Source organism: Clupea harengus, chromosome 1 (assembly GCF_900700415.2).
Source record: "Clupea harengus chromosome 1, Ch_v2.0.2, whole genome shotgun sequence".
Classification (NCBI taxonomy): Eukaryota; Metazoa; Chordata; class Actinopteri; order Clupeiformes; family Clupeidae; genus Clupea; species Clupea harengus.
Window position 1 is genome coordinate 9043540 of NC_045152.1, and position 23375 is coordinate 9066914.

General features: G+C 42.2%; 1 protein-coding gene across 1 annotated transcript; it reads left to right on the forward strand.

Moving 5' to 3' along the window:
* The first annotated feature begins 15097 nt into the window (after positions 1 to 15097).
* On the forward strand, positions 15098 to 22409 carry galr2b (galanin receptor 2b). Its single transcript, XM_012816775.3, has 3 exons — positions 15098 to 15257; positions 18762 to 19152; positions 20807 to 22409. The coding sequence occupies exons 2-3, from the start codon at positions 18779 to 18781 to the stop codon at positions 21579 to 21581; spliced, it is 1149 nt and encodes a 382-aa protein (XP_012672229.1). The 5' UTR covers positions 15098 to 15257; positions 18762 to 18778; the 3' UTR covers positions 21582 to 22409.
* Positions 22410 to 23375: the final 966 nt, after the last annotated feature.

Here is a 23375-nt window from a genome sequence, read left to right on the forward strand (position 1 = left end):
AAGAAGCACACAGATTAGTCCTCATTAGGCCTAACAAGGTACACCTGATCTCAACTGGTGACGTGCATAAAAGAAACCTGTCCAAAGAATCATACTTCACACCTTCAACCTCACCACCATGGGCAAGACCAAAGAGTTGACCAAGGACGTCAGAGATAAGATTGTAGACCTGCACAAGGCTGGAATGGGTTACAAAACCATCAGCAAGCAGCTTGGTGAGAAGCAGACAACTATTGGTGCGATTATTCATTAATGGAAGCAACACCAAACAACTGTCAATCGCTCTAGGTCTGGGGCTCCATGCAAGATATCCCCTCGTGCGGTATCGGTGATCATCCGAAAGGTGCAGAATAACCCCATAACTACACAGGGGGAGCTTGTGAATGATCTCAAGGCAGCTGGGACCACAGTCACCAAGAAAACCATTGGCAACACACTACGCCGTAATGGTTTGAAGTACTGCAGCACTCGCAAGGTCCCCCTGCTCAAGGAAGCACATGTACAGGGCCGTCTGAAGTTTGCCAATGAACACTTAAATGATTCTAAGGAGGATTGGGAGACAGGATGTGGTCAGATGAGACCAAAATCAAGCTCTTTGGCATCAACTCGACTTGCCACGTCTGGAGGGGGAAGAATGCTGAATATGACACCATCCCCACCGTCAAGAATGGAGGTGGAAACATTATGCTTTGGGGCTGTTTCTCTGCCAAGGGTACAGGATGACTCCACTGCATCGAGGGGACTATGGATGGGGCCATGTAACGTGGAATATTGGGCTTGAACCTCATTCCCTTCCATTGAAAACGCAACCTTAAGGATTTGGAGAGGATCTGCAAAGAGGAGTGGACCAAAATCCCTCCTGAGATGTGTGTAAACCTGGTGACCAACTACAAGAAAAGTCTGACGTCTGTGCTTGCCAACAAGGGTTATTCCACCAAGTACTAAGTAATGTTTTGCTAGGGGTTCAAATACTTATTTTCTGCATCAAATGCAAATTAAGTCATAAATGTTATAAAATGCAGTTTTCTGGATTTTTTTTGTTGATAATCTGTTTCTCACTGTTAAAATACACCTACTATTACAATTATAGATCACACATTTCTTTGCAAGTGGTCAAACTTGCGAAATCGGCAGGGGTTCAAATACTTATTTTCCCCACTGTAACTGACTGCAGAAACGCGGCGGTTTCGTGCCATGGGTCAACGCACACCGGAAGTAAACAAAGTTGCGTTAACTGCGTTAAAATATTTTATTGCATTAATCTCGGCCACAATAATCTCATAGAATAACGCGTTAACTTTGACAGCCCTAAAATAAATACATTACACGCACACTACGCAACAGAACATGCATTAGTTTTATCGATGAAAAAATAGTGTCATCGAGGAAATTCTTAATGATCAATTAATCGATCGTCGATTAATTATGCCCATCCCTAGCGGCGACGGCTGGAACCCAAGTCGGGGCCGTCTGCTGAGATTAACGGAAGTAATACAGAGTACAGATGCAGTTGGGCGAAAGCTTATGCACTCTGAAAGGAAAATGGGACGGCCTCCCAGCTGTTTAGGGATTTTTTCTCTCCGACTGACACGAATTAAGTCCTGCTTGTCTGGGAGCATCAACACCAGCTGCTTCATGAGCCGTGTGGCCGGCTCCACAGCTGTAGTCTGGCAGGTGGATCCTGGGAGAAGTAGGGAGAGGATTGACTCAACAGTGTCTCCTCCTTCGACAATGAGAAGAAAGCCCATGGGCTCTAGATCAATCTTGTGGCATGGAATATGGAAAAGCTGCTCCTGAACGGGCTGCTGTCTTCATTCAGTTGTCCTTCTTCTTCCTTCCAGAGTGACAGTCAGCCATGCATTTTGTCACACTAGGGGACGACACCGCAGTGCTGAGTGAAGGCTTAAGTATACTCCCGCAGACATGGCTATGTTTAGGTCCGCGCACAACGCAAATGTTGTCACCAGGATGGAGACACTACGATTTTGTGTCCTTGCAGACTTGTCCGTGCGTGTTGGCCCTGCATGTGTATGTACGTTTTAAAGTACTGGGTCAGGTTCAAGAGACAACCAAATCCGTGGATGCAATTTTTTCATTCAGCAGGTGCTTTTATACAAAGTGATTTATTGTACAGATGCACATTCCCATTAGTATGTTGGATCCCTGGGATTAACACCTGGGATTAACACCTGGGAACAACACCTGGGATTAACACCTGGGATTACTGTAGACCTGCTGATAAAATGAGAGTTTATTTTATGCTTCACTGATCATAGCTGATTAAATCACCAGTCACAGTATTTTTAAGGTAGGTAACTATAGTGATAGAAACTAAATACATTACTATTTTATTGTATCATAATATAACTCATTGTCTAAAAGTTTGTCAGCTGCAGATTTTAACAATGGCTATTTATTGTAGGGAAGGGAACACTATAGACCTATAAGAAATGGCGTAGAGATATTATTTCAAACACTGAGATTAAGCTTGTCTGCAACAGCAAAACTAGTATACTTTGGAGCGTTGACATGCTTAATACTTAAGCCCTGACAGTACTTTGTTGTGTAGAACTGGATACATGTTTTCCAAACATTTATACAAAGCAGATCTGCATGGAGATCTATTTTCGACTACACCAGTGACTTCTCAGGTCCATGCCAAATCACATTTGACACAGAGCAATGCTGTTGGAAGCCATTAACTACACAATTCTCATTTTGAGTTACATTTGGTTTCCATTCCTTTCATCCAGTCCGACACAGTCTATGCCCAAGCAGTTGTTTTCATGCCAATCATCTTGTTTAGGTTTTTCAGGTGACGTACAGTGAGAGGCAGTGTCAAAAACAGAGACACCAGAGGACTGTTTGTTCTACTACAAGCCGTGCTTGAATAGTTTCTGGAAATGTCCTCACCTTTCATTGTCCACTGGCCCTCTGGCGGAATGGCTATTTTGGAACTGCATTATGAGGTGGGTTTGTGTTTACTCTGTCAGGAACAGCACGCAGAAAAAAAACACACCCCACCATTTCCTCCAATTTTAACCAATGAGGTGTCGAGGTGTCTCACCCTGGCTTTCAGCTTTATTGGTATTCTAGTGCTTTGGCCTGAGCTCTCTATCAGAACATCATGTGTGGCCCTCGGGCGTCTTTGGTGGATTCTGTTGGATCCGTGTCAATACCGCTCTCGGCTCCTGGTTTAAGTAAGGCTAGAGCAATGGAACAAACAGTCTGGAAACTAACACATTCTGCATATTCCTTCGGCTGACAGAAAAAGCAGAATTTTTCCTTCTGTCATTCCGCTGCTGTCTCCATCAACATCAAGTCACTACCATTACATGAATAGTAGATGTTTGATTGACAGCAACCCGGTCATTGTCCTTATAAGAATTATGTTTTTTTATTCATTGCACACTGTACAACGGGAGGTGAAATGAATCTGAATATAGACACTGATCGTTGCGGTATCATGGTCTTCTTCTGTGAGCTATAATATGTTCATACTTTCTCCAACAGAATGACAGCTGAAGGAACTTCATGCTGACTTCTTTATGAAGTCCCATTCATTCAGCGCTCACCCTGGAGCCTTAATGAAAGATCACTAATAAAACATCAGTTACACTTGAGAAAAACCATGAAAGATTGGTTTAAAAAAATGGCCAATACCACACTGCTGTTCTGGTAAAAGCACGTATTGAGGCAATCAGTTTTAGGCTAAGTGTAATAAATTTAATTATCTGTGGACTATGACTGCCATTACTTTAAATAATGTGAAACATTTCATTTCTCAGTGCCTGTGTCCCACTGTTCTGTAATGAGAAATCATTTATGATGTATTAGCTGAGCGTCTCCGTCTCCCCCCCCCCCCACAAGACTGCTTTTAAGTCATGGTAGCGCTGCAACTGAATTAGCTGCAGGACAAAAAGCCTCCAGAAAAAAAAATACTTAATAAATAAATAAATAAAAGAAATGCTGACAACCATTACAAACTACACACCTTGGAGGACAGCAGTATGGAGGGGAAGGGGAAGGTGTTGGGATATAGGATATGGATATGCTATTTACTGACGGAAATAAGGTCACCACAGGGGTTTGCTCTTTGGCAGGCTTCTCTTGTATTCACTCGCTGTCCGTGGGGGGGGGGGGGGGGGGGGGCGGTGGTCAAACAGTGGGCTATAGAGGCAGGCAATTATACAGCTACAGCTTAAGTGAGAGTGGAGGAGAGGTGAGAACGTGAAATCATTAAGGGCCAGGCTTCATCACCTGAAAGCCACCCACAGCAGGCGTGCCGTGCAGGAGCCGTCTGCTGGTGGCAATAAAGGGGGAAGGAAGGAAGAAACTGTCAATAGGGACCCAGGTTGACAAATTGCTTATGTCTGTGCACGTGTGAGAGAGAGTGTGTACGTGCGAGAGAGAGTGTGCACGTAGCTGCAAAGTAGAAGAGACCGGCAGCTGCTCATAATAACAAAGAACTGACAGAGTGAAGGGTGATTGTTTGTGTGCCTTGAGTGCTGTCATTACTCATTTGGCCTCCTCTGGGACGCCCAATAATGCCATGTAGTTCGTGTCATCACCCAAGGTATGATATTAGCAGGAAGGTGAACTTTGCGCTCTGAGACTGAGGGTGTGTGTGTGTGTGTTTACTGCTATGGAAGGGTGCGCTCAGATCTCAGATCGGTTTAAGATTTCAGTGCAAAGGAGCCTGTTGGTGGTTAGATATCGGAAAGAAAAACAGCAGTCAACAAAGCCCTTTGAGAAATGCTCATACTGAAATCTACCCATTTCATGTGGAATCAGTGTTTTTTTATTGAGTATTGATTTTCTATTTTATGACCTAATCTACTCAGTAACTAGCCTATCTCCTGCAATGCTTGGTAGATGTTGTACATAAGGAAAGAATTGGTTGTGTTGATCATGCTTGCTTGTACTGAAAGGAAAGACATTTTCTTTGTAAACCACAGCTGGCAGGCTCCACCAAGGCAGGCTCTTGTAAAGACAGCCAGCCCAGCAGTGCAGACAAATGTTCCTGGTTGTATATAGAGCTGTCTAACCACAAAGATAAATATTAGGATTAAATGTCATTCCCCTGAGTGCAGGTGTAGCAGGACTGTTCAAAAGACAGGAAGCTTGATTGCCAAAGCATCCAGCTCCCGCTGTGCAGGAGTGACAGCTAGGATTTGTGTTGTCAGAAATGTAGTTAGAGAGAGATCCACATTGGGGAAAATGATGTGTGACGGTGTGAGGCCTTGGACATGCTGTGAATAGTCTGAATATTCACTAGATCCCCAACTTTGATCAGATGAGGAGCCAGGTTACACAGGGTAGAACATCTTTTTTTTCTTTTTAGACTCAGATCAACAAAGGTGTCGTGCAGAGGGGCTTAATGAGCTCTATTTTAAGTGACTGAGTTTCCAGCACAAATAAGAGCTTACCTTGGCACAGACATTGCCCTCAATGGAAATGATCAGAGCTTCATCCATTCTGAGGGTCACTGCTACGTGGGTTGCCACTTTAGAGCATCATTGATTACCTTTCATGGTGGCAAGTCGAAAGGAATACTGTGTATAGAAGCGGAGCCTTGAGGTTTCTTTGGGCCTTATTCAATGTAGAACGTGCATATGATTGATATATTATAGTGATTTTTTGGATGTCTGTGTTGATGAGGATGTTGCTACAACAACTAACACCATGTTTTCATCTGTTCCTCTGACATGTTTTGGTCTATCTTCAAAATTGATTTTGACTTTAAAATCCTTATGGAACATTTACAAAATCATTCAACCTTTCCCTAATTGGGGTAGTTTGTGCATTGCGCTTGGAGCCCGATGATTGCTGCTCGCGGCTATTTTGCACAGGCGGTCATATAGTGTTGCTTCACACCCTTTCAGTGTACAGCTGACACAATCACAAAGTTTAGTTCCTTCCCAAACTTTTGGAAACCTAGGGTTCTTTCCCATGTAGTGCTGTTTCAGTAAATACGTAACCTTAGTTTATTGATTCAAAAGATTTGTACGGTCTGAAATATATAGGAGTTAAAATGTGAGAAAGGTAAGTAACTGCATATGTGATGGATGCACAGTCAACTTTAAACTGTAATTAAGATCTCTCACTAAAATATCTGGACTTCAGAAAATGAATTTCACTCAGTTCAATTTAATGCAACATTTCAGTCTGTAATTGGGCTTTAGTCTTTATTCTGACCCCAGACATGGCAGTTAATCACGTAACCGGTATGTTGAACAGGAACCCGGGGTGTTGCCTAAGACATTATGTTGAAATAATGGGGCTCTAATGCTGAAGTATTTTAAGAGGTGTGAGAGCTTTGGAACTGCTCACAGCACTCTGTGTCAAGTCTGTTTTGGTAAGGTCCATATTATTGTTCACAGGCTTAAACTGAAATTTGTGCTTGTTATGTCCCCTCAATTCATTTATTTCCATGAACTCATTGTCAGGTACTTGGAGAAGTCCACAGCTTATTAATGGAGTTCATAGTAATGCTCAGAATCACAGAGAGGAATTAGCCACCCTACTCGCAAGTAAAAGACAACAAGAGAGTGGTCAGATGATACATCTGCAATTCCAGTTTCTGGGGTCAAGGGCACAATTGTGACTATGCATAAATTCATTTGAGTATGGAGGAAGACCTGTCAAGTAAATTATACATCAAGACGCTTGTTCGAATGGGTTGTTGGTATGTGAATAATAGGCTACATACATTCATATACCCTGAACATAAATCCCCCTGGAATTGAGTCTTAAGAAATGTTATCACAATTTGAATCACGAAACCTCTGATGAAGCATAACTTTTAAATGAACCTGTTTGTTTGAGTTCTCAGTAAACTTCTCCATCTGATTGAGTTATATTGTGTGAGGTTCTTATTGTTTTTTTAGCAGAGGAACATTGATGTAGAGATGAACTGCAGGTCATGATCGTATTTCACATGTCTGTCTTACAGTCTCTGGGTGCTGTCACATAAAAGACCTCAGGGTGCCATGATATTGAATGTGATGATGCTTTGGCAGACAGCTATTACTTTAAAAGAGGAATGATCAGCACAGCCAGCATCCTGCTCCACAAAGGGGCACAAGTTGGGTGTTTCTTCCCATCACAGAAAGAAAAAAGTACCCAAGAAAAGACTTTCAAAGGGGCACTCACTCAACATACTGTATTCAATGGCCATCAATGTTTTATTTGGACAATGACGCACACCTTGCATGGATATCAGCACACTTTAAGCTGGAGGCTGAAACTGAAATTCAGCACTTTAACCTCAGGGGTCATTGCTTCATTTCCATTTCAATGCTGTCCTTGTCATTGGGCGAATTGCCACCATTTAATTTCACGCTCATATTATCAAAGTCAGTTGACTGAAGATGTCAGCAGAGGTAGGGGAGCCTTGGACATTTGAATGCTTTATGTGGCTTGGCCCACAGTCCTTTGTCCACCACAAGAGAGCAAATCAAACCAGTTTCTAAAGGCCTACCTGTCACAATGTGTGCAGCAACAACGGTGAGGTGAGACATTTACATTTCATTAGTCAATCACATCTGCCAGGCCATACATTTCCCTTCACACCATGCCCAGGCCCAGGCTAATAAAGGCCAGAACAATGAAAACGAATTTGGTGCAAAGCTCAGGTGAGTTTAAAAAAAAACCCTAATAATTTCAATACCATGGTTCCTATATTTAACTACGGAAGTCCATTTTTAGTTTAATGAGAGTTACTGAAACTGAAATTTCCCAACTGAACAACAGCTGGCTAAATCACATCCGTGTTAACGATATATAAGTGTTTCCAATAGGTTCTCCATGACCCAACTATCACTTCAGTAATAATGTTCCTTAGGCAGTATACAGCCTTCAAGTCATACTTGTTACAGTGTTTTAAAGTTTTAAACTTTGGCAGACAGAACCAGACTAGAGCTGTACTGGCTACACTCTTTCATAATACAGTTAAAGAAACTTAAACACCATGTATTTAAATGCAGCATCTCTGTCTCCCTCTAAGAAGCTCTGAGGTAAACGCTTCCACAGGACACTGGCCATGTGTCTGTGTAGAAGGCCTAGGCTATTCCACATGATGCCCATCACATACTGGATACAATGCTGTGCGTGTGCTTTGATGTGGAGAAATATGAAGTTAATTCCCATGCTGTATACTCCATGTTAAACCCAAGAATGCCCTTTCAAACCTCATCACTGTCGGCACAGCAACCTTTTGGAGTGTTTTTTTTGGCATCTCTCACAATGTGGCAATACATGGCGGTTGGGAACAGGAGACATTTTGACCTCCCTTAAGAGCAGTTACATTCAGGTCAACGCCAAGAAAAGCTTTGAGTCGTCTGAGTGACAGAATAAAGAATAACACAGGTTACACGTCCATTCCAGAGCAGGGCTCCCAAAGAGCAGAGGCTATTATTGTCTCGATAAATCTTTTCTCTTCAAGAAAAAATACATTTCTCTCCTCGTCCTGTAAACACCGTACACGAGAGTTGGAGATCTGCAAATCAGTTGTCAATATTGCTGTGCTAATTAAGTAATAGATGTCTCTATTTGCACCAGCATGCAGTCTGTATGTGATTGTTGTATCTGGATACGAGATGTGGCCAGTCATCAGTCTAATACATGGACAAATACTGAATTCCAGAGAGGATGTTCGCTGGCATTGTGTGTCAACTGTATCAGTGGTGCATACACGACACGTCACCACAGAGGTCACATCTGGCACACATCACAGTAAACATCTGAGGTCACTTCCTGTCCACTCTGTCTCACTGTGTCTGCCTCGTGTCTTGGCATATGTGGAACAACACTGGAAAGTGGGATAGGATACATTTCAAATTGAAGTAAGAATTAACTGAGAATTAACAAGGTCCAAGTGCATTTTTGAGGAAAAACATGATTGAAAATCCATAATCATACAAACCACTATTCAGTGAAATTTTGTTTCATGTTAATTTAATGTTATTACTTTACACCACATCATATTATGTCATGCTATTTGGTACAAAAATAATTGTGAACATGTCAGATAGATAATGCTCGGTTTACCATTATGACGTTTAGTATAACAGAAAGTATGAGAGGACCTGAACTCAAGCAATCAATTTCTAGAGAGCTTCATCTAGTCTTGGTGACCACATATCAGGTTTATAAGGGAATGTCTGCTCATCGTTTGACATTGACCCTAACAACTAAATCTGCTGTAATTTTTTTATCAAGCCAACGTTTATTGTCTTTCAAGTGTCACACTTAATTGAGCTCTGTTACCCCTCGCAGGAAATGACCTAATTATTTCACCGAAAGACAAAACATCAGTGGAGGCCTAAAATGTGTCTCCATGGCAAAATGAAAATAGCATCTGATCTCTAAGCTGAAGGATGAGAAGAAATTTGTTTGCCAAAGTCTTTGGCTAGACAAACCCTTTGTGCATGTAGTCACCAAAAATGTGGAATGAATCTAATAATTTTTACTGCATGGAAATAATAAGCTTATTTTATGTCAGTCTGACCCTCTGAAAGGCTTTTGTAGACTTGAAGAAGTTTGCTGTACCTTCCACACAATTGCAGTAACACTGATGAGTCAGTAATTACTGTCAACATTTCCAGAAATAAGGGTTTGTTTTCTGTTTGTATTAGTTCATGTGAGGACTGAAACCCAGGAGGATTTCACTTGCATCCCGTTGACAAGGAGCTTGGTGGGGAAAGTGCTGGCCCATTTATAGCTCCCGTCAAAATAGCAAAATTAAAGGAAATTGTATATTTATTCCATTCCCCTTGCCTATGGGATTGCTGAATTAATGGTAAATCTGTGAACATGCATGAAACTCACGGTAGCGGCCCAGTTAGTAATGCTTTCTATTAGACGTAACATTCACTTTCACACTTCTTTATAATGGCAGTGATCAAGGATAGATAGCCTGCAGGCACTTAGGCATTAAGGTCGATACTGGAATGCGAAAGCAGATGGATCGTATCCCTAGTTACCAAGTATCCCTCCAACCGTGGTCAAATGTAATGACATAATGCTGAACTACAGGACTACGTGGACATCTTTCCTCTATATGCATGTCTGAGAATGTGTGTTTATGTAGCTGGATAAGGTCATCATCAGTTCCTGGTGAAGTCTACTCAAACAGTCAGGGGTGGACAGTAACAAAGTAGTGTTCATTTACTTGAGGTAGTTTAGTATCAGTACTTTATTTGAATATTGATTATTAATCATATAATTATATTGAAAGACAAATGGTGTACTGACCAGAGCACCCACGGCCATATCCGATAAAATGCCCATATTTAACAAAATGGGTCGTTTATAAATAAACGTGTTACACACAGTTCAGTCATATCATTTAGTTTACAGCTAGTGAGGTGAAAGCAAGTTCAGGCAAATCATGTATTGACTGTTAATAGCTACACTTCTATGAACACATGGCATATTTCATGGACAGATCCTTTTATCAAATGTGCACAGGTAAAAGGGTACCGAGGTGGAATGAATCGCAGTCAATCTTTGTGAAATGTCATATGTAACCCAGCTTTAGATTAATCCTGCCTGCTAAATGAAATTAACACATTTTTTCATTCCCTATGCATAATAATAACGGGAGCGACAGTGGTACAGGCGGTAGAGAAGTCGGTTAGTAATCAGAAGGTTGCTAGTTCGATTCCCTGTCGAAGCGTCCTTGAGCAAGACACTGAACCCCTAATTGCTCCTGATGTGCAGTGTGCCATCAGTGTAAATGTAAAATGTGTATACATTGTAAGTCGCACATATGTAAGTCGCTTTGGATAAAAGCGTCTGGTAAATGTAATAACAGATATGGTGCAGCGAAGGTACAGGCTTTTTGATGCTGAAATGTAGGATTTATTTTCTTATCATCTTTTCTGTGATCATTTACAACAATGTTTCCATTTAGTCGATTGAATGATTGGGAGGCCCTTTGAAATTAGTTTATTTGCAGAAATAAAATGATATTGGTTGATTAAAAGCCTTGGTTTATGTCTTACTTTAAGTATTTGTGTATAATACTGTGTACCTAAATCATGTAATTATCTACCTCAAGCAAGATAAACCAGTGTTCTGAGGTAACATTTTGTGAGAAACACCAGGAGTCTTTACATAAATTGCATCCACAAGCTCATTTACTGTTCACCCTGATCACAATCTATACCTTCATAACAATTACCTCAATTAAAAACCAAATGGCGAAGGGTCTCTCTAAACCCAGGAGGCTGCGGAACCGGCCATTTGCTTTGAGATACTCTGCTGGACTAATTCAAACGTGACTGAGTGATGTCCTCGTAAATTGTCAGACCAGGTTCCGTTGTTTGATGCCGTTGTTCGTCTCAATCCTATTAGTGAGCTCTAATTATTGTGGCATGAACGCTTGAGGTGAGATGCCATCTTAATTAAAACCAAGAGTGAGCTTCTGGTGCACCTGCCTATAGGTCAAAGGGCATCACCGTCACTCAGGGGTCTCGTCATCCATCCACAGTTATAGGCCACATTCAAAATGGTGGAGCGCAATCTCAGAGCAGGAGCAGACACTTAACACTAATGGGTGAAGAAGATGTGTAAGGTAGTCAGTCGTGTGTGATAACAACCAATGTATGACTGAATGAAATGCAAGTAGTCAAAATGCCAGCATGGACCATGGGCCACAATGAACAATCTGGAGGAAGGTAATCAAAGGTAATCATTGTCACCTCAGAAGAGCTTGTCTGTGTTAGTTTTTAGTGTCAAGGTGTGATCTTTAACAGAATGAGGGGGATGTCATGTGGATATCTAGCAACAATGCTAGATAAAAATACCCCCTCAATTTTAAGGGCTTTGTGCATGGTCATTTTCTGGGTCTGGCAGGCAATCATAAGCAGAACAATTCTGCAGCTTGAGACACCATTTCTTTGTTCTCATAGTAATTGTCCACCTGGAATGGAAGGTTGAAGTTGCAAAGCAAAATTACTGTTGGAGACACAATAACTCTTAACCATGTGTGCTTGTGCCACCTGTACAATTCAACTCCTTCAGGGTTTGTCTGACACGACACGTCTGGTTCATATGAAACCACCGACACACTAAAACTAAAGGTTAAGGGGCATTTTAGCAGCGTACCATTAGGGCTCCATTGAAGGGGACTGGACTGGACTGGCAGAGAAGGATGAGTCTGTCCATGGCGAGGTGTTTTTTTTCTACATTTCCACACGTCTTACATAGCTGAAACATTTTTAGGCTCTTCAGGTATCAAGCCAAGTATGTTTCAAAGCCAAATTCCTCTCAAGTTGATTTATAGTCAGATGGTTCTTTGGTTCTTTTGAAGGCTTTTTGTCTTTTTAACAGCACAGCAGTGACTGGACACACAGCTTTATTTGAAACATTTGGATAACAGTAACTGTCTTCCTATGCTGGATGTTGTCATGGTTTTGTAGCTTATCCCGCCAGGCACATTCATTTTCTGTTCCGTAATTTATGGCAATTACACCAAGTCATCGACGCAACAACAAGAGGAAGGGTTTTCTATTTCCGTCCACGATAGATCATGGATGTTCATGTAGGAAGCAGGTAATTGTACCTCACTGCACTGTGTGAAACGTCACTGCCACTCTCAATCTAGTTTGTGAGGGAAACAGGCAAAAATGCTGTATTTTCACTCAACTTAAAGTACTGCAATGACCAAAAACATGACCAGAAAAGCTTTCATGATATTTATTTTGTTGTTATGGCACATACAAGCACACAATACCTGTGAAATTGTATCATATAAACAACTGTTAAAAATGATTGCACAATTCCAAAAAATATACACTGAAACCTACCTCATGTGAGTAATTTTAACTCTAAACTTGATCTTCTTCAGAACTCCAGTTTTTACTTTTTCACTAAATCACAATTTCCACCAATTCAGTGACAAATGTGAAATAACCCACAATAAATGCGACCTCTCCCAAACAAACCTTGCTGAGGTTCGTTTCTTACGTGGTTCCTGGAACCTATTATATATCCAACCCTCTTAACATATGCTTCATCAATTGCTTCCCTAATAGATCTATTTCCATTCATCAACTCATCAACATAATTTCACGTTGTCTCTTCAGACCTCCTCTAAATACATGGCAAAAAAATTAAACCTAATGTGGTATAATAATAGTTAATAGGTATGCTTTTCATGTACTGTTCGAACTGCATTCATGAATTCATTCATGGAGTATGCTTCACAGTCAGACAACAACTGATGGATTGCCTGCAGAAATAAGAGGTTGTGCTCTTTTTCCAAGCTACAGGTCCACCTTGATATCTTTAAGGATAAACTTTCAGTCTTTAATAAAGCAATAAGAAATGCTAGGAAGGATCATTTCTCTAATTTGATATCTACAAATTATAACAATTCCAGGGTCCTCTTTTCAACAATAGACAGCCTTATAAATCCTGCACCTAAAGTAGATGATAGTCTCTTTTCCACCTCCAAATGTGAGGAATTTGCAGCATTCTTCAGAGATAAGATAACGAACATTAGGAAAAATATTGCTCAAGAAATTCCAAATGTCTTGTTTTCTGATCCCCTTCCACCATGCTGTAACAGTATGAGCTTTTTTGCTAACATTTATGGAACATTTATTTATTTATTTATTTCTGTCTCTTTTCAAGTATTTGTACCCCCCCCCCCCCCCCCCCCCCCCCCCCCCCCCCAGCAGCTGTCTCTTAGTTTGACGATAACTGTGCTGAGCAGTCCTTTATGGTGCCAGTGCGGTTAGTACGTAATTTCCTGTTCATTTATCTCTGGCAAAATCTGTGTCTTTTTATAAGTGTTTTGTAACTTGTAAAATGTATTTATTTAACATTAATGAAACATTTATTTATTTATTTACTTATCTGTGTCTCTTTACAAGTGTTTGTAACCCCCCCCCCCCCCCCCAGCAGCTTAGTTTGACGATGACCGTGCTGAGTAGTCCTTTACGGTGCCAGTGCGGTTAGTACGTTTATTTTATTTTATTCATTTATCTCTTGAAAATCTGTGGTTTTTTTTTTTTTACAAGTGTTTGTAAACCCCCCCCCCCCCCTTTTCTTTCCTACTGTGAGGCGCATTGTGTTACTTCCTTGTATGAAATGCGCCGTACAAATAAAGTTTGATTTGATTTGATTTGATTTGCACCAATTGCAAATGAGTGTCTTTGAACTACTAAGCCTGACACTATCAATTCCTACTGGTCTGTAAAAATAAATAAATAAATAAAAAAAACAAGAAGTCCTTGACACAACCAGGTAATAAGGTATTCGTAGGTTGCTTGGTAATTGTTACGCAGACAATTGAATAATAGGCTAATTAAAAAACTTTATGCAAATATCAGTTTCAACCAACACATCAGAGCAAAATATGTCCATGTGTACAAAAGCTCCATAAGATCAATTTAAGTTATGCTCTATGCCATAGGTAGGAAGAATTGTTGAAGAAGAACTGATATGTCTGTATTCTGCCATTCGTACTGTAGAACTCAAAATATGCTAGAAGTCCACTACAGCTACACTATACAAAAATAGACAATATAAATACAGTATCACAATGAAATGATTATTGTGTACTGATTATGGCAGTCGCCAAAAGTGATGAGCAACCTATCCTCTATAGCTTGTAGTATATATACATAACTTTTAATGCACCAGACATATGTCTTGTATATGGTATCAATTATTACATTACAATTGGTGCTTTTCTGAAATATTCTGTTTTCTGTTGCCATCCAGGTCAGTATGTTCTTAGTAGGATGTCTCTCTGATATAGACTGTGTTCCTTTACTCTGCCATCTTGCCTGCAGTGAAGTGTGAACATTAAACTGAATATGGAGGAGGAGCTTTGTAATGTGAGGAGGGGGAGAAGAGAGAGAGAGAGAGAGAGAGAGAGAGAAAGAGAGTGGGGGAGTAAAGGCAGAGAGTGAGAAAGAGAGAGAGAGAGGGGGAGGGAGAGAGAGAGAGAGAGAGTGGGGGAAGGAGAGAGAGAGAGAGAGAGAGAGAGGGGAGGGAGAGAGAGAGTGGGGGAAGGAGAGAGAGAGAGAGGGAGGGAGGGCGAGAGAGAGAGAGAGAGAGGGAGGGCGAGAGAGAGAGAGAGAGGCAGCACAGCACTGTCAGAGGAGAGAGCACGGAGGAGGGACGCAGGCTGGTGAAGTAGCATTGCAGCACATGCTGCCTTTTCCACCAGGGTGATCATCCCAACATGGCTATGAATCTGGGCGCTGAATCCACCGGACCAGAGACCCACGGACCTGGTGAGTGCTGTGCATGTTGTTTTAGTTCCTCCTTTCTGCTTCTGTCACATGTGCTTTTCTTCTTCTGACCCAGACACAGAGCCTTAAGTAGATGCTTGGGTCCGTTCACACCGTATGAAGTCAGTTTCAGTCAAATCGCTATGCCTTTATCAGTAAACTACATACTTATAATATTCATACACAGCACAGCTTTATACAGTTCTGGCATTTTAAGTGCATTTTAAATTAATGAGATATTTTTTGTTTCAACATAATTTACTGGGTAATCATTTGAATTTACTGTACTTTCAAGACATTGCACTGTAGGTAAATTAGGCACACAGGTGTGTAAAGAAGAAGACATAAAGATCTAGAAGCCAATAAATGATGAATCATCACGCTCAAATCATTCCAAACATTAAAAAGAACAAACAGACAAACATGTTTTGGTCCTATTCAAGTATTTCACTTCGTTCTGAAAATAATTGCTAACCCTTGTAGAAATTTGAACAGCTAGAGATCAAGGTCTCTCTAAGTTGCCAAGAGACCACAAAAAAGACTCTTTCTCATGATAAAATCCCAAACATTCTTGACACGTCAATATTCCCTTGCAAAGGCTTTCAGACTAGCTCAGTGCTTCACCCATGTCCCTGAGTTACTGACAAAACCCAAAGGTATTCTTTGTCCTCGGGCAGTTTGCTGCTCAATAGCATCTCCTACAGCTGTTCTTGTTTGGAAATGGCTTACTCTGGGCTGTGCCCTTGACTGAGCTTTGGCCCCTGTTCCTCACAGCATGATTCATGACAGCTCATATGATTTAGGACGAGACAAATCGCTCTTTAATCAAATCATGGCATTCTCGTGATTGCAAATCAGTGCAAGACTTCTAAGGTGTCTGCTGATCAAAGTCAGGGGGGGGTGTTGAACATTACCACCCCCCCAACAACCACCACCACCCCCCGCCCCTCATGTTAGGATGTGGAGCATAACGAGCTGTGACTCTGCTGTCTGAAAGTCCCCTCACCCCAGGCCTGATGACACAACCTGGAGACGCAAGTGTGGTGGTTTTGCCCTGGCAGGTGGTGCAAGGTGGCTTAAGGGGCCACATATTTTTCTCTATGACCACATTTTCCCTTGCTGTGGCTGAGGAGCAAAGTAAAACATCGTCTATAAATACAGAGCATGGGGTAAGAGACACGTGGGACTTGTCACAGAGAACCTCTTTCATTAATCACATATATTCAATAATATCCTTGCAGCCTCCTAAACAGAAGATTTTTTCCCGTAAGTGTGATTGTTTCATCGTTGATGGATCACGGTAACTAGTCGGATCAGGGAGTTGCTTTCTTCATGTTGTTGGTGTCTGCTGTTCGGTCTGTGTGTGTTTCAAACACACAGTGAGATACGGGAGAGGTGTCGCACAGTGCCATGTTGCGTACAGAAAACCGGTAGAATCAATTAGTCTGCGACCGAGCTTCACAGTGTGTGCTCATAACCTTGGAGGTCTGAGATTTGTGTTTGTCTGTGAGCCCATAGTCTTGGGGACTGGGAAATATATATATTTTGTCAACGCTCTCTCTCTGACTCTTTGTGTGTCACTCTTTCCTTCTCTCTCTCCCTCTTTCTCTGACTCTGTCACCCTCTCTCTCTCTCCCTCTGGTGAGCTTAGAATGATTCATCCCCGGCGCAGCCCGTGAAGGGGCAGTGGATGGGAGTATTGGTCGACCACATGAAATGGAGGCCAAGTTGGCCTGTGGTTCCTGGCAGAGTCGTGCCCCCTGTTTAGGATGCCACTGATTGTGCTGCCAGGTGCAGGAGAAAGGGCAAGAGGCACACTATGTCTCTCTGTGTCTCCCTCTCTCTCCCTCTCTATGTCTCTCTGTGTCTCCCTCTCTCTCCTTCTCTCTCTACCTCTATGTCTCTCTGCCTCACTCTCTCTCCTTCTCTCTCTCCCTCTTTCTCTCCCTCTCCATGTCTCTCTGTGTCTCCCTCTCTCTCCTTCTCTCTCTACCTCTCTATGTCTCTCTGTCTAACGCTCTCTCCTTCTCTCTCTCTCTCTCTCTCTCTCAGTTCTCAGTGTACTTCTGTGACCCCTGAAAGCTAAAATTATTAAATGATCCGTTTCCACCCATTTATGTCTTTGAGAGGACACGGCTGTCCTTGGAGCGTGTGAATTAATCTGTAAAGCAAAGAAACATTCAAGGCAATGGGGCTTTTCAAAGCAAATTGTTACTCTATTCCTTGTGTTTGCTGGTGCATTTTGGCCATGCTAATCAATATATTGTGTGTGTTTTCAAAGTCATCATGAAGTAGGACACCGACGTCATTCAGTCATTGCTGGATGACTAAAAGTGAAAAATTGACTCAATCATACTGTCATTTTTTAATCTATTTTTATCGGTTGCAATGCCAGAGAGAAAATCAACATCTCTATTCTTGGTTGATGGCGTGATTTTTGTAGCTGGGTGTTATTTTTCAATTGTGCAGTTAGTGATCTAAATATGGCCTTAGAAACAGGGAAATAATACACAATGGTCCCTAACTACAACGAGCAAAATCCTTCGGGTATAAACTAAAGCTATCATGTGGCGTATGGGAGCATTGCACTGATCTTGTTCATGGTATTACATTTGCAAAAGATTTTACCAAGTTATTAAATGAATTCATTAAATTAATATTTCATGCGTTGCAGACTTTGCTTGTTGCTCGTTGCTTTGTTCATTGTTGTTTACTGTCATTGAAATTAGGGCCCTAAGGGTTTATCAGGTGTTATTCCAGGTTAAATGGCTTTCGGGGGTTAAGAAAAAACCCTGTTACAGAATTGTAGTCTTCATCATTCAGGCATACAATTTAGATTTTATTAATCTGCTTTGTGTTATGTTTTCTTCTTTAACATAGTGTCATTATTACTCTCCCAGATAACATATTGTATTTGGATATTCTGTCACAGCAATCAGTCTTTCCAAAAGCAAGTTACCTTGAAAGAAGGCTCTTAAAACACCTGTTGGCAGAATGCAGAACACAGCAGACACTCACATATGATAAGCGTCCTTGAATTGTATCATTAGTTCAGCTCAATTAAATGACGAGACGTTTCATGCCCTTTTCTCGTTAGCTTAGTTATCTGTTAGACTGTGTGAACCCCCATCACCTTTCTCTCCAGTTGATCTCTCATGCCCATGCTCTCTCATGGCCTCGCCTTTCATCAGAGCATGAGACCGCTCAACCAGCTCCCTTCTCCTGCTTTTTCATGCAACCATCAATTCTTTTGATAATTTTACACAGTGGTGTTTAGCTCACATATGTCATGATGGATTTTTGCAAGAGTTTTTTTTTTCTGAAGTAATGTTTTAAAGGATAAAAGCAAGAAATATTACAAGCAGTTGCCTTCCACTGCAGAGTGCTTGTTTAGTGAAGTGTTCCTGATACATGTGTGTTTATCATGACTGGCCCCCGGGCATAGTTTTCAATTAAATGTAAGAGGACCTATGTTGAAGAAATTATTTCCCTCTCTCACCCACGCAGGCTTCTAGGCAAGAACAATGGCTGATCTCGAGGACTTCGGCAAGACGGTGGGTTACTGGAACTCGTCGGACAGCCACCAGCTGAACCCGGCGAGCGTGATCGTATCGGTAGTCTTCTCCCTCATCTTCCTCCTGGGCACGGTGGGCAACAGCCTGGTCCTGGCCGTGCTGCTTCGGAGCGGCCAGGTCGGCTACAACACCACCAACCTCTTCATCCTCAACCTCAGCGTGGCCGACTTCTTCTTCATCATTTTCTGCGTGCCTTTCCAGGCCACCATCTACTCGCTGGAGGGCTGGGTGTTTGGCTCCTTCATGTGCAAGGTGGTGCACTTCTTCATCAACCTCACCATGTACGCCAGCAGCTTCACGCTGGCCGTCGTCTCTGTGGACAGGTGAGAGGCAGCAGCAGCACCGCCGCAACGCAAGCCAAATAAATATTGATTCTGCGTATGGATCGTCCTTGGACTCTTAAAGAATGCGTGTTGAAAGCCACACACACACACAAACACACACAAAGGATGTCCATGGCGGGCATAGCCACAGCCATTTGTAAATGGCTCGTCTCAGGGCCACACAAGCAGCATAGTACTGGAAACACTCTGGCAAGTGCTGCTCATAGGCAATTATGCAACAAATGCAACACAGGCCAGCTGTCCAAATACATCTCATTAAGTCCAGTACTTAGCATTCCAATACCCCAATTACTCCATTCTTCAGATTGTGTGACACTGCCCGATCAATTGATATTCAACCTTGTGAATACATTCACAGGCAGTCACAGGCAGTTCGACCTACAAAGCAGCATTTTACAGCATTTTACATTGATATACATAGCCAAGCAGGGACGTGCACAGGAGGGGGCTAAGGTTGCTCGGGAAACTGCCCGTCTGCCCTCCTCGACTCAAGTTGCCCCTCCGAAGGAAATTATAATTTTTTTAAATAGTATAACAGCTGCAGAATTTCATGTAGGCCTAGATAAAAAAAATCGTGGAATATGTGAGCGGGGCGTGGCGGCGGCTGTTAGTGATCGACCCTGACAATTTCACAGTTCAAAAGTGATATAGGCAGAATATGCGCGCAGGGGGAGGGGGTGTGGCGGCGGCGGTTACAAAAATGAACGTGTTACCCTTTTTTTCCAGGGCAGAGCAAAGGCCCTTCAAAATTACTTTGCAAGTCCCTGTAGCCAAGACATTGTAACAAGCAGTCCTGGTTTTACCTTAACTCCACATCTCTGCTGAAAACAACTGAAAAGAGTTATGCGCCTGCAAAGGATAGAGGAGAAGACATGGAAACAGTATGTTCTCACATGGGTCTTGTATCAGGAATAAGTCTAATACAGCACAGTTGTTGGTTCTGAAATGGTAGAACAGGCTGAGAGCACTTGCAAGCCTTTATTAAACAGTTTTTTTTTCTTGCAGAGGAAAAAAGGAGGTTCATTTGAACTGCTACCATTGAGTGGAAAATGGCCCAGGTTTCTGTGGAGAGAAATAATTCCCAAAGGCAATTATTTATTTGCAACCTGAACAAAACACTCCAATTTTCATTAATAAAGAGAACAAAACTTTTCTCTGGCCACCCCAATCCCTAGAGGAATGTTCAACCAATACCTTTTTTCATTGTCTCAACCATGGACGGATTAAGAAACCACGGGCCCCTGGGCCTGGACATGTTAAAGGGCTAGCTATCCTGTCCATTGAAAGAGCAAATCATGCATTAGCCTACCACTTTTATGTTTGAAAGGCGTCGTTCGGCAAGTGTACAGTGCCTCTGACTGTGCTCAGTCAGTTTGTAGGTCTTGACGTTCAGATTCTGCGCCTAAATTAGCTATATCGTATCGTCTCGTCACATGATCAAATAGAGACTTGAGATTGGCGAACAAGATACATATTACCCAGCAATCATCATTGAATATCTGTATATGACAAAAATAAGAAATTAAATAAGAAATTATTCCGGTAGGCCCGTTCGTTAATCCATCCCTGTTGCCAACTAAAGACATGAAGGTGTGTGTTAAAAATGAATAAAATATCCTTGTACTGTTTACAGGTACCTCGCCATCCGTTACCCTCTGCGCTCTAGGGAACTGCGCACGCCCTGCAATGCAGGTCTGGCCATGGTGGTTATCTGGGGTCTGTCTCTGGTCTTCGCCGGACCTTACCTGAGCTACTACGACCTGGTCACCTTTGAAAACAGCAACGTGTGCATCCCGGGCTGGGAGGAATGCAACCGTAAGGTGCTGGACACCTGCACCTTTGTGTTCGGCTACGTGATCCCTGTGCTCATCGTCAGCCTCTCGTACACCCGCACCATCAAGTACCTCTGGACCGCCGTGGATCCCCTGGACGGCATGTCCGAGTCCAAGCGAGCCAAGCGCAAGGTCACCAAGATGATCATCATCGTCACCGTCCTCTTCTGCATCTGCTGGCTGCCCTACCACGTGGTGATCCTGTGCTACCTCTACGGAGACTTCCCCTTCAACGAGACCACATACGCCTTCCGGCTGCTCTCGCACTGCATGGCGTACGCCAACTCCTGCCTCAACCCCATCGTTTACGCCCTGGTCTCCAAGCACTTCCGCAAGGGCTTCAAGAAGGTCTTCAGCTGCATCCTCCTGAGCAAGAGCCGCCGCCGCAACAAGGTGCACGTGGTGCACGTGGCCAACACGGTACCGGGCTTCGAGGCCGGTTCCACGGAGGTGTCACAGATGCCCGAGGAGAACGGCCGGCCAAACGAGCGCGAGATGGAGAACCGGCCACTCGCGCCGCCGGCACTACCAGATGGAGCCATGGCGATCCCACTGCCATTTCAGAGTCAGCCTTGAGCACGCATAAAGGAATTGGTGCCCGTGCCGATGGAAAGCCATAGCAAAAATGGCCGCACACAGACCACAGCTCTGGGAGAGATTTTGGATCCACTCCAGGGACGTATGCTTGGCTGCCAGTGATAGAATCCAAAACCGTGGCTGTCCCTGGAGTGTTGCTTCAGGACCCAGGCCAGACTACTGAACTTAAAAAAAAAAGAGGCTGAAGATTTAACATGGCCAAACCTGTGTGATTTCATTTGGACAGTTCCTAGATAAATGGGGTTAATTTCAAATGTAAATAAATACATGTACCAACCTGTATTTTAATCAATATTACAATTCGCTTTGTATCAATATATGATTCACTTCAAAGCTATTTCTATGAATTTTGTTGTAACAAATGTTGTCTTTCTTGGCATGTGGCTTTATGATGTTTCTTGTTTCAAATCTATTGATATAAAATGGCTGCTCCTTGACTGACACTGACTGCACTTTAACTGGTTGTCTTGTAGCCTTTCAGCTGTATCTTCTACTAAAAGCTGTGATTTCTTATATTCTCTACCCTGTTGCCTTCAGTGACAGCATTCTATTGATTATATCTCATACATGCTCTTTGCTCACTGCCTCTTTTCTAAAGGTTGAATGCTTCTGCTTTATGAAGAAAAGACCGTAATGAGGAGAGCAGTGTAAGATGTGTGTAAATTTAACACTTCTCAAAATATTTATGTTTGCTCATTTTCTTAAAACTATTGGCTTTATTGTTTTACACCTTCTGGTTATTTAACACTTATCTGAATGTTTGTCATGTCAACATGAAGATTAATAAATTATTGTTGTCAAATGTTACATGAAAATATGAACTATTGTGTAAATTAGACTCATAATGAAATCTAGTTAACACTTGACATATAACATATGACAGATCAGTGACCAAACAAAACAAGCAAACCATGCCAACAAAAAAATCACTCTGCAAAACACGTCATCAGACCAAGATGAATACTTTGCTCTGAGGTATAAAATCGACCGGATGTTTTTTTCACTCTTGTAATAAGCCCAGAGGCAAAATCATGATTGGGATGCTTTTTGAATGCCCTTTATTTATTCAATAGCTTTTGAAAAAAAAAAAAAACGGCTTGATGATACCAAAATGAGTGAAGTGGATGCACTTACTATGAAGAGGACACGCTTAGAGTGGCCATGCACAGAGGAAGGTAGTCACGCCGGTCTCTTTGATGATTTGTGACTGCCCCGTATCTCATATCATACTTTTCCATTCCCCTGGCTGGCTCTTTTATTTGTTGTCCACAACCACAACCACAATCACGACCTCAGGATGGATTTCCTTCCTGAATTAGCACTTTAGAGTAAATAATTATCAGTGACCGAAAGGAGACTGCTTAGATAACCACCTATAGCACCATATAGGACGCTTAAGTCAGGGGGGAACAAAAACATCTTCGTCAAGCATTTTATGGCAGCGTAGTTTTAAACGTCCTCCCATTTGCATTGCAACAGCAATCCACTTAAACTCCCAAATAAAAGCAAGAATAAAATGCCTCTCTCCCAAAAAAAACACTATTTCTCATCTGCAGTTCAGAGAGCATCCATCCTAATGCAAATGGAAAACATGAGTACTTATCTCTGATGTAAAAAGCGTGGGATTCAATTAACTAATTTCTGCCATTGCCTGTTAACAAGTGGGGACAAATTTGAAAGCGCAAATTACACAAGCATCCACGCTGTTCAGGGTCTCTCTCGGTTGCTCTTGTGAGTGTAAATACAATGTTTTCTGGACAAACAGTCTGCAAT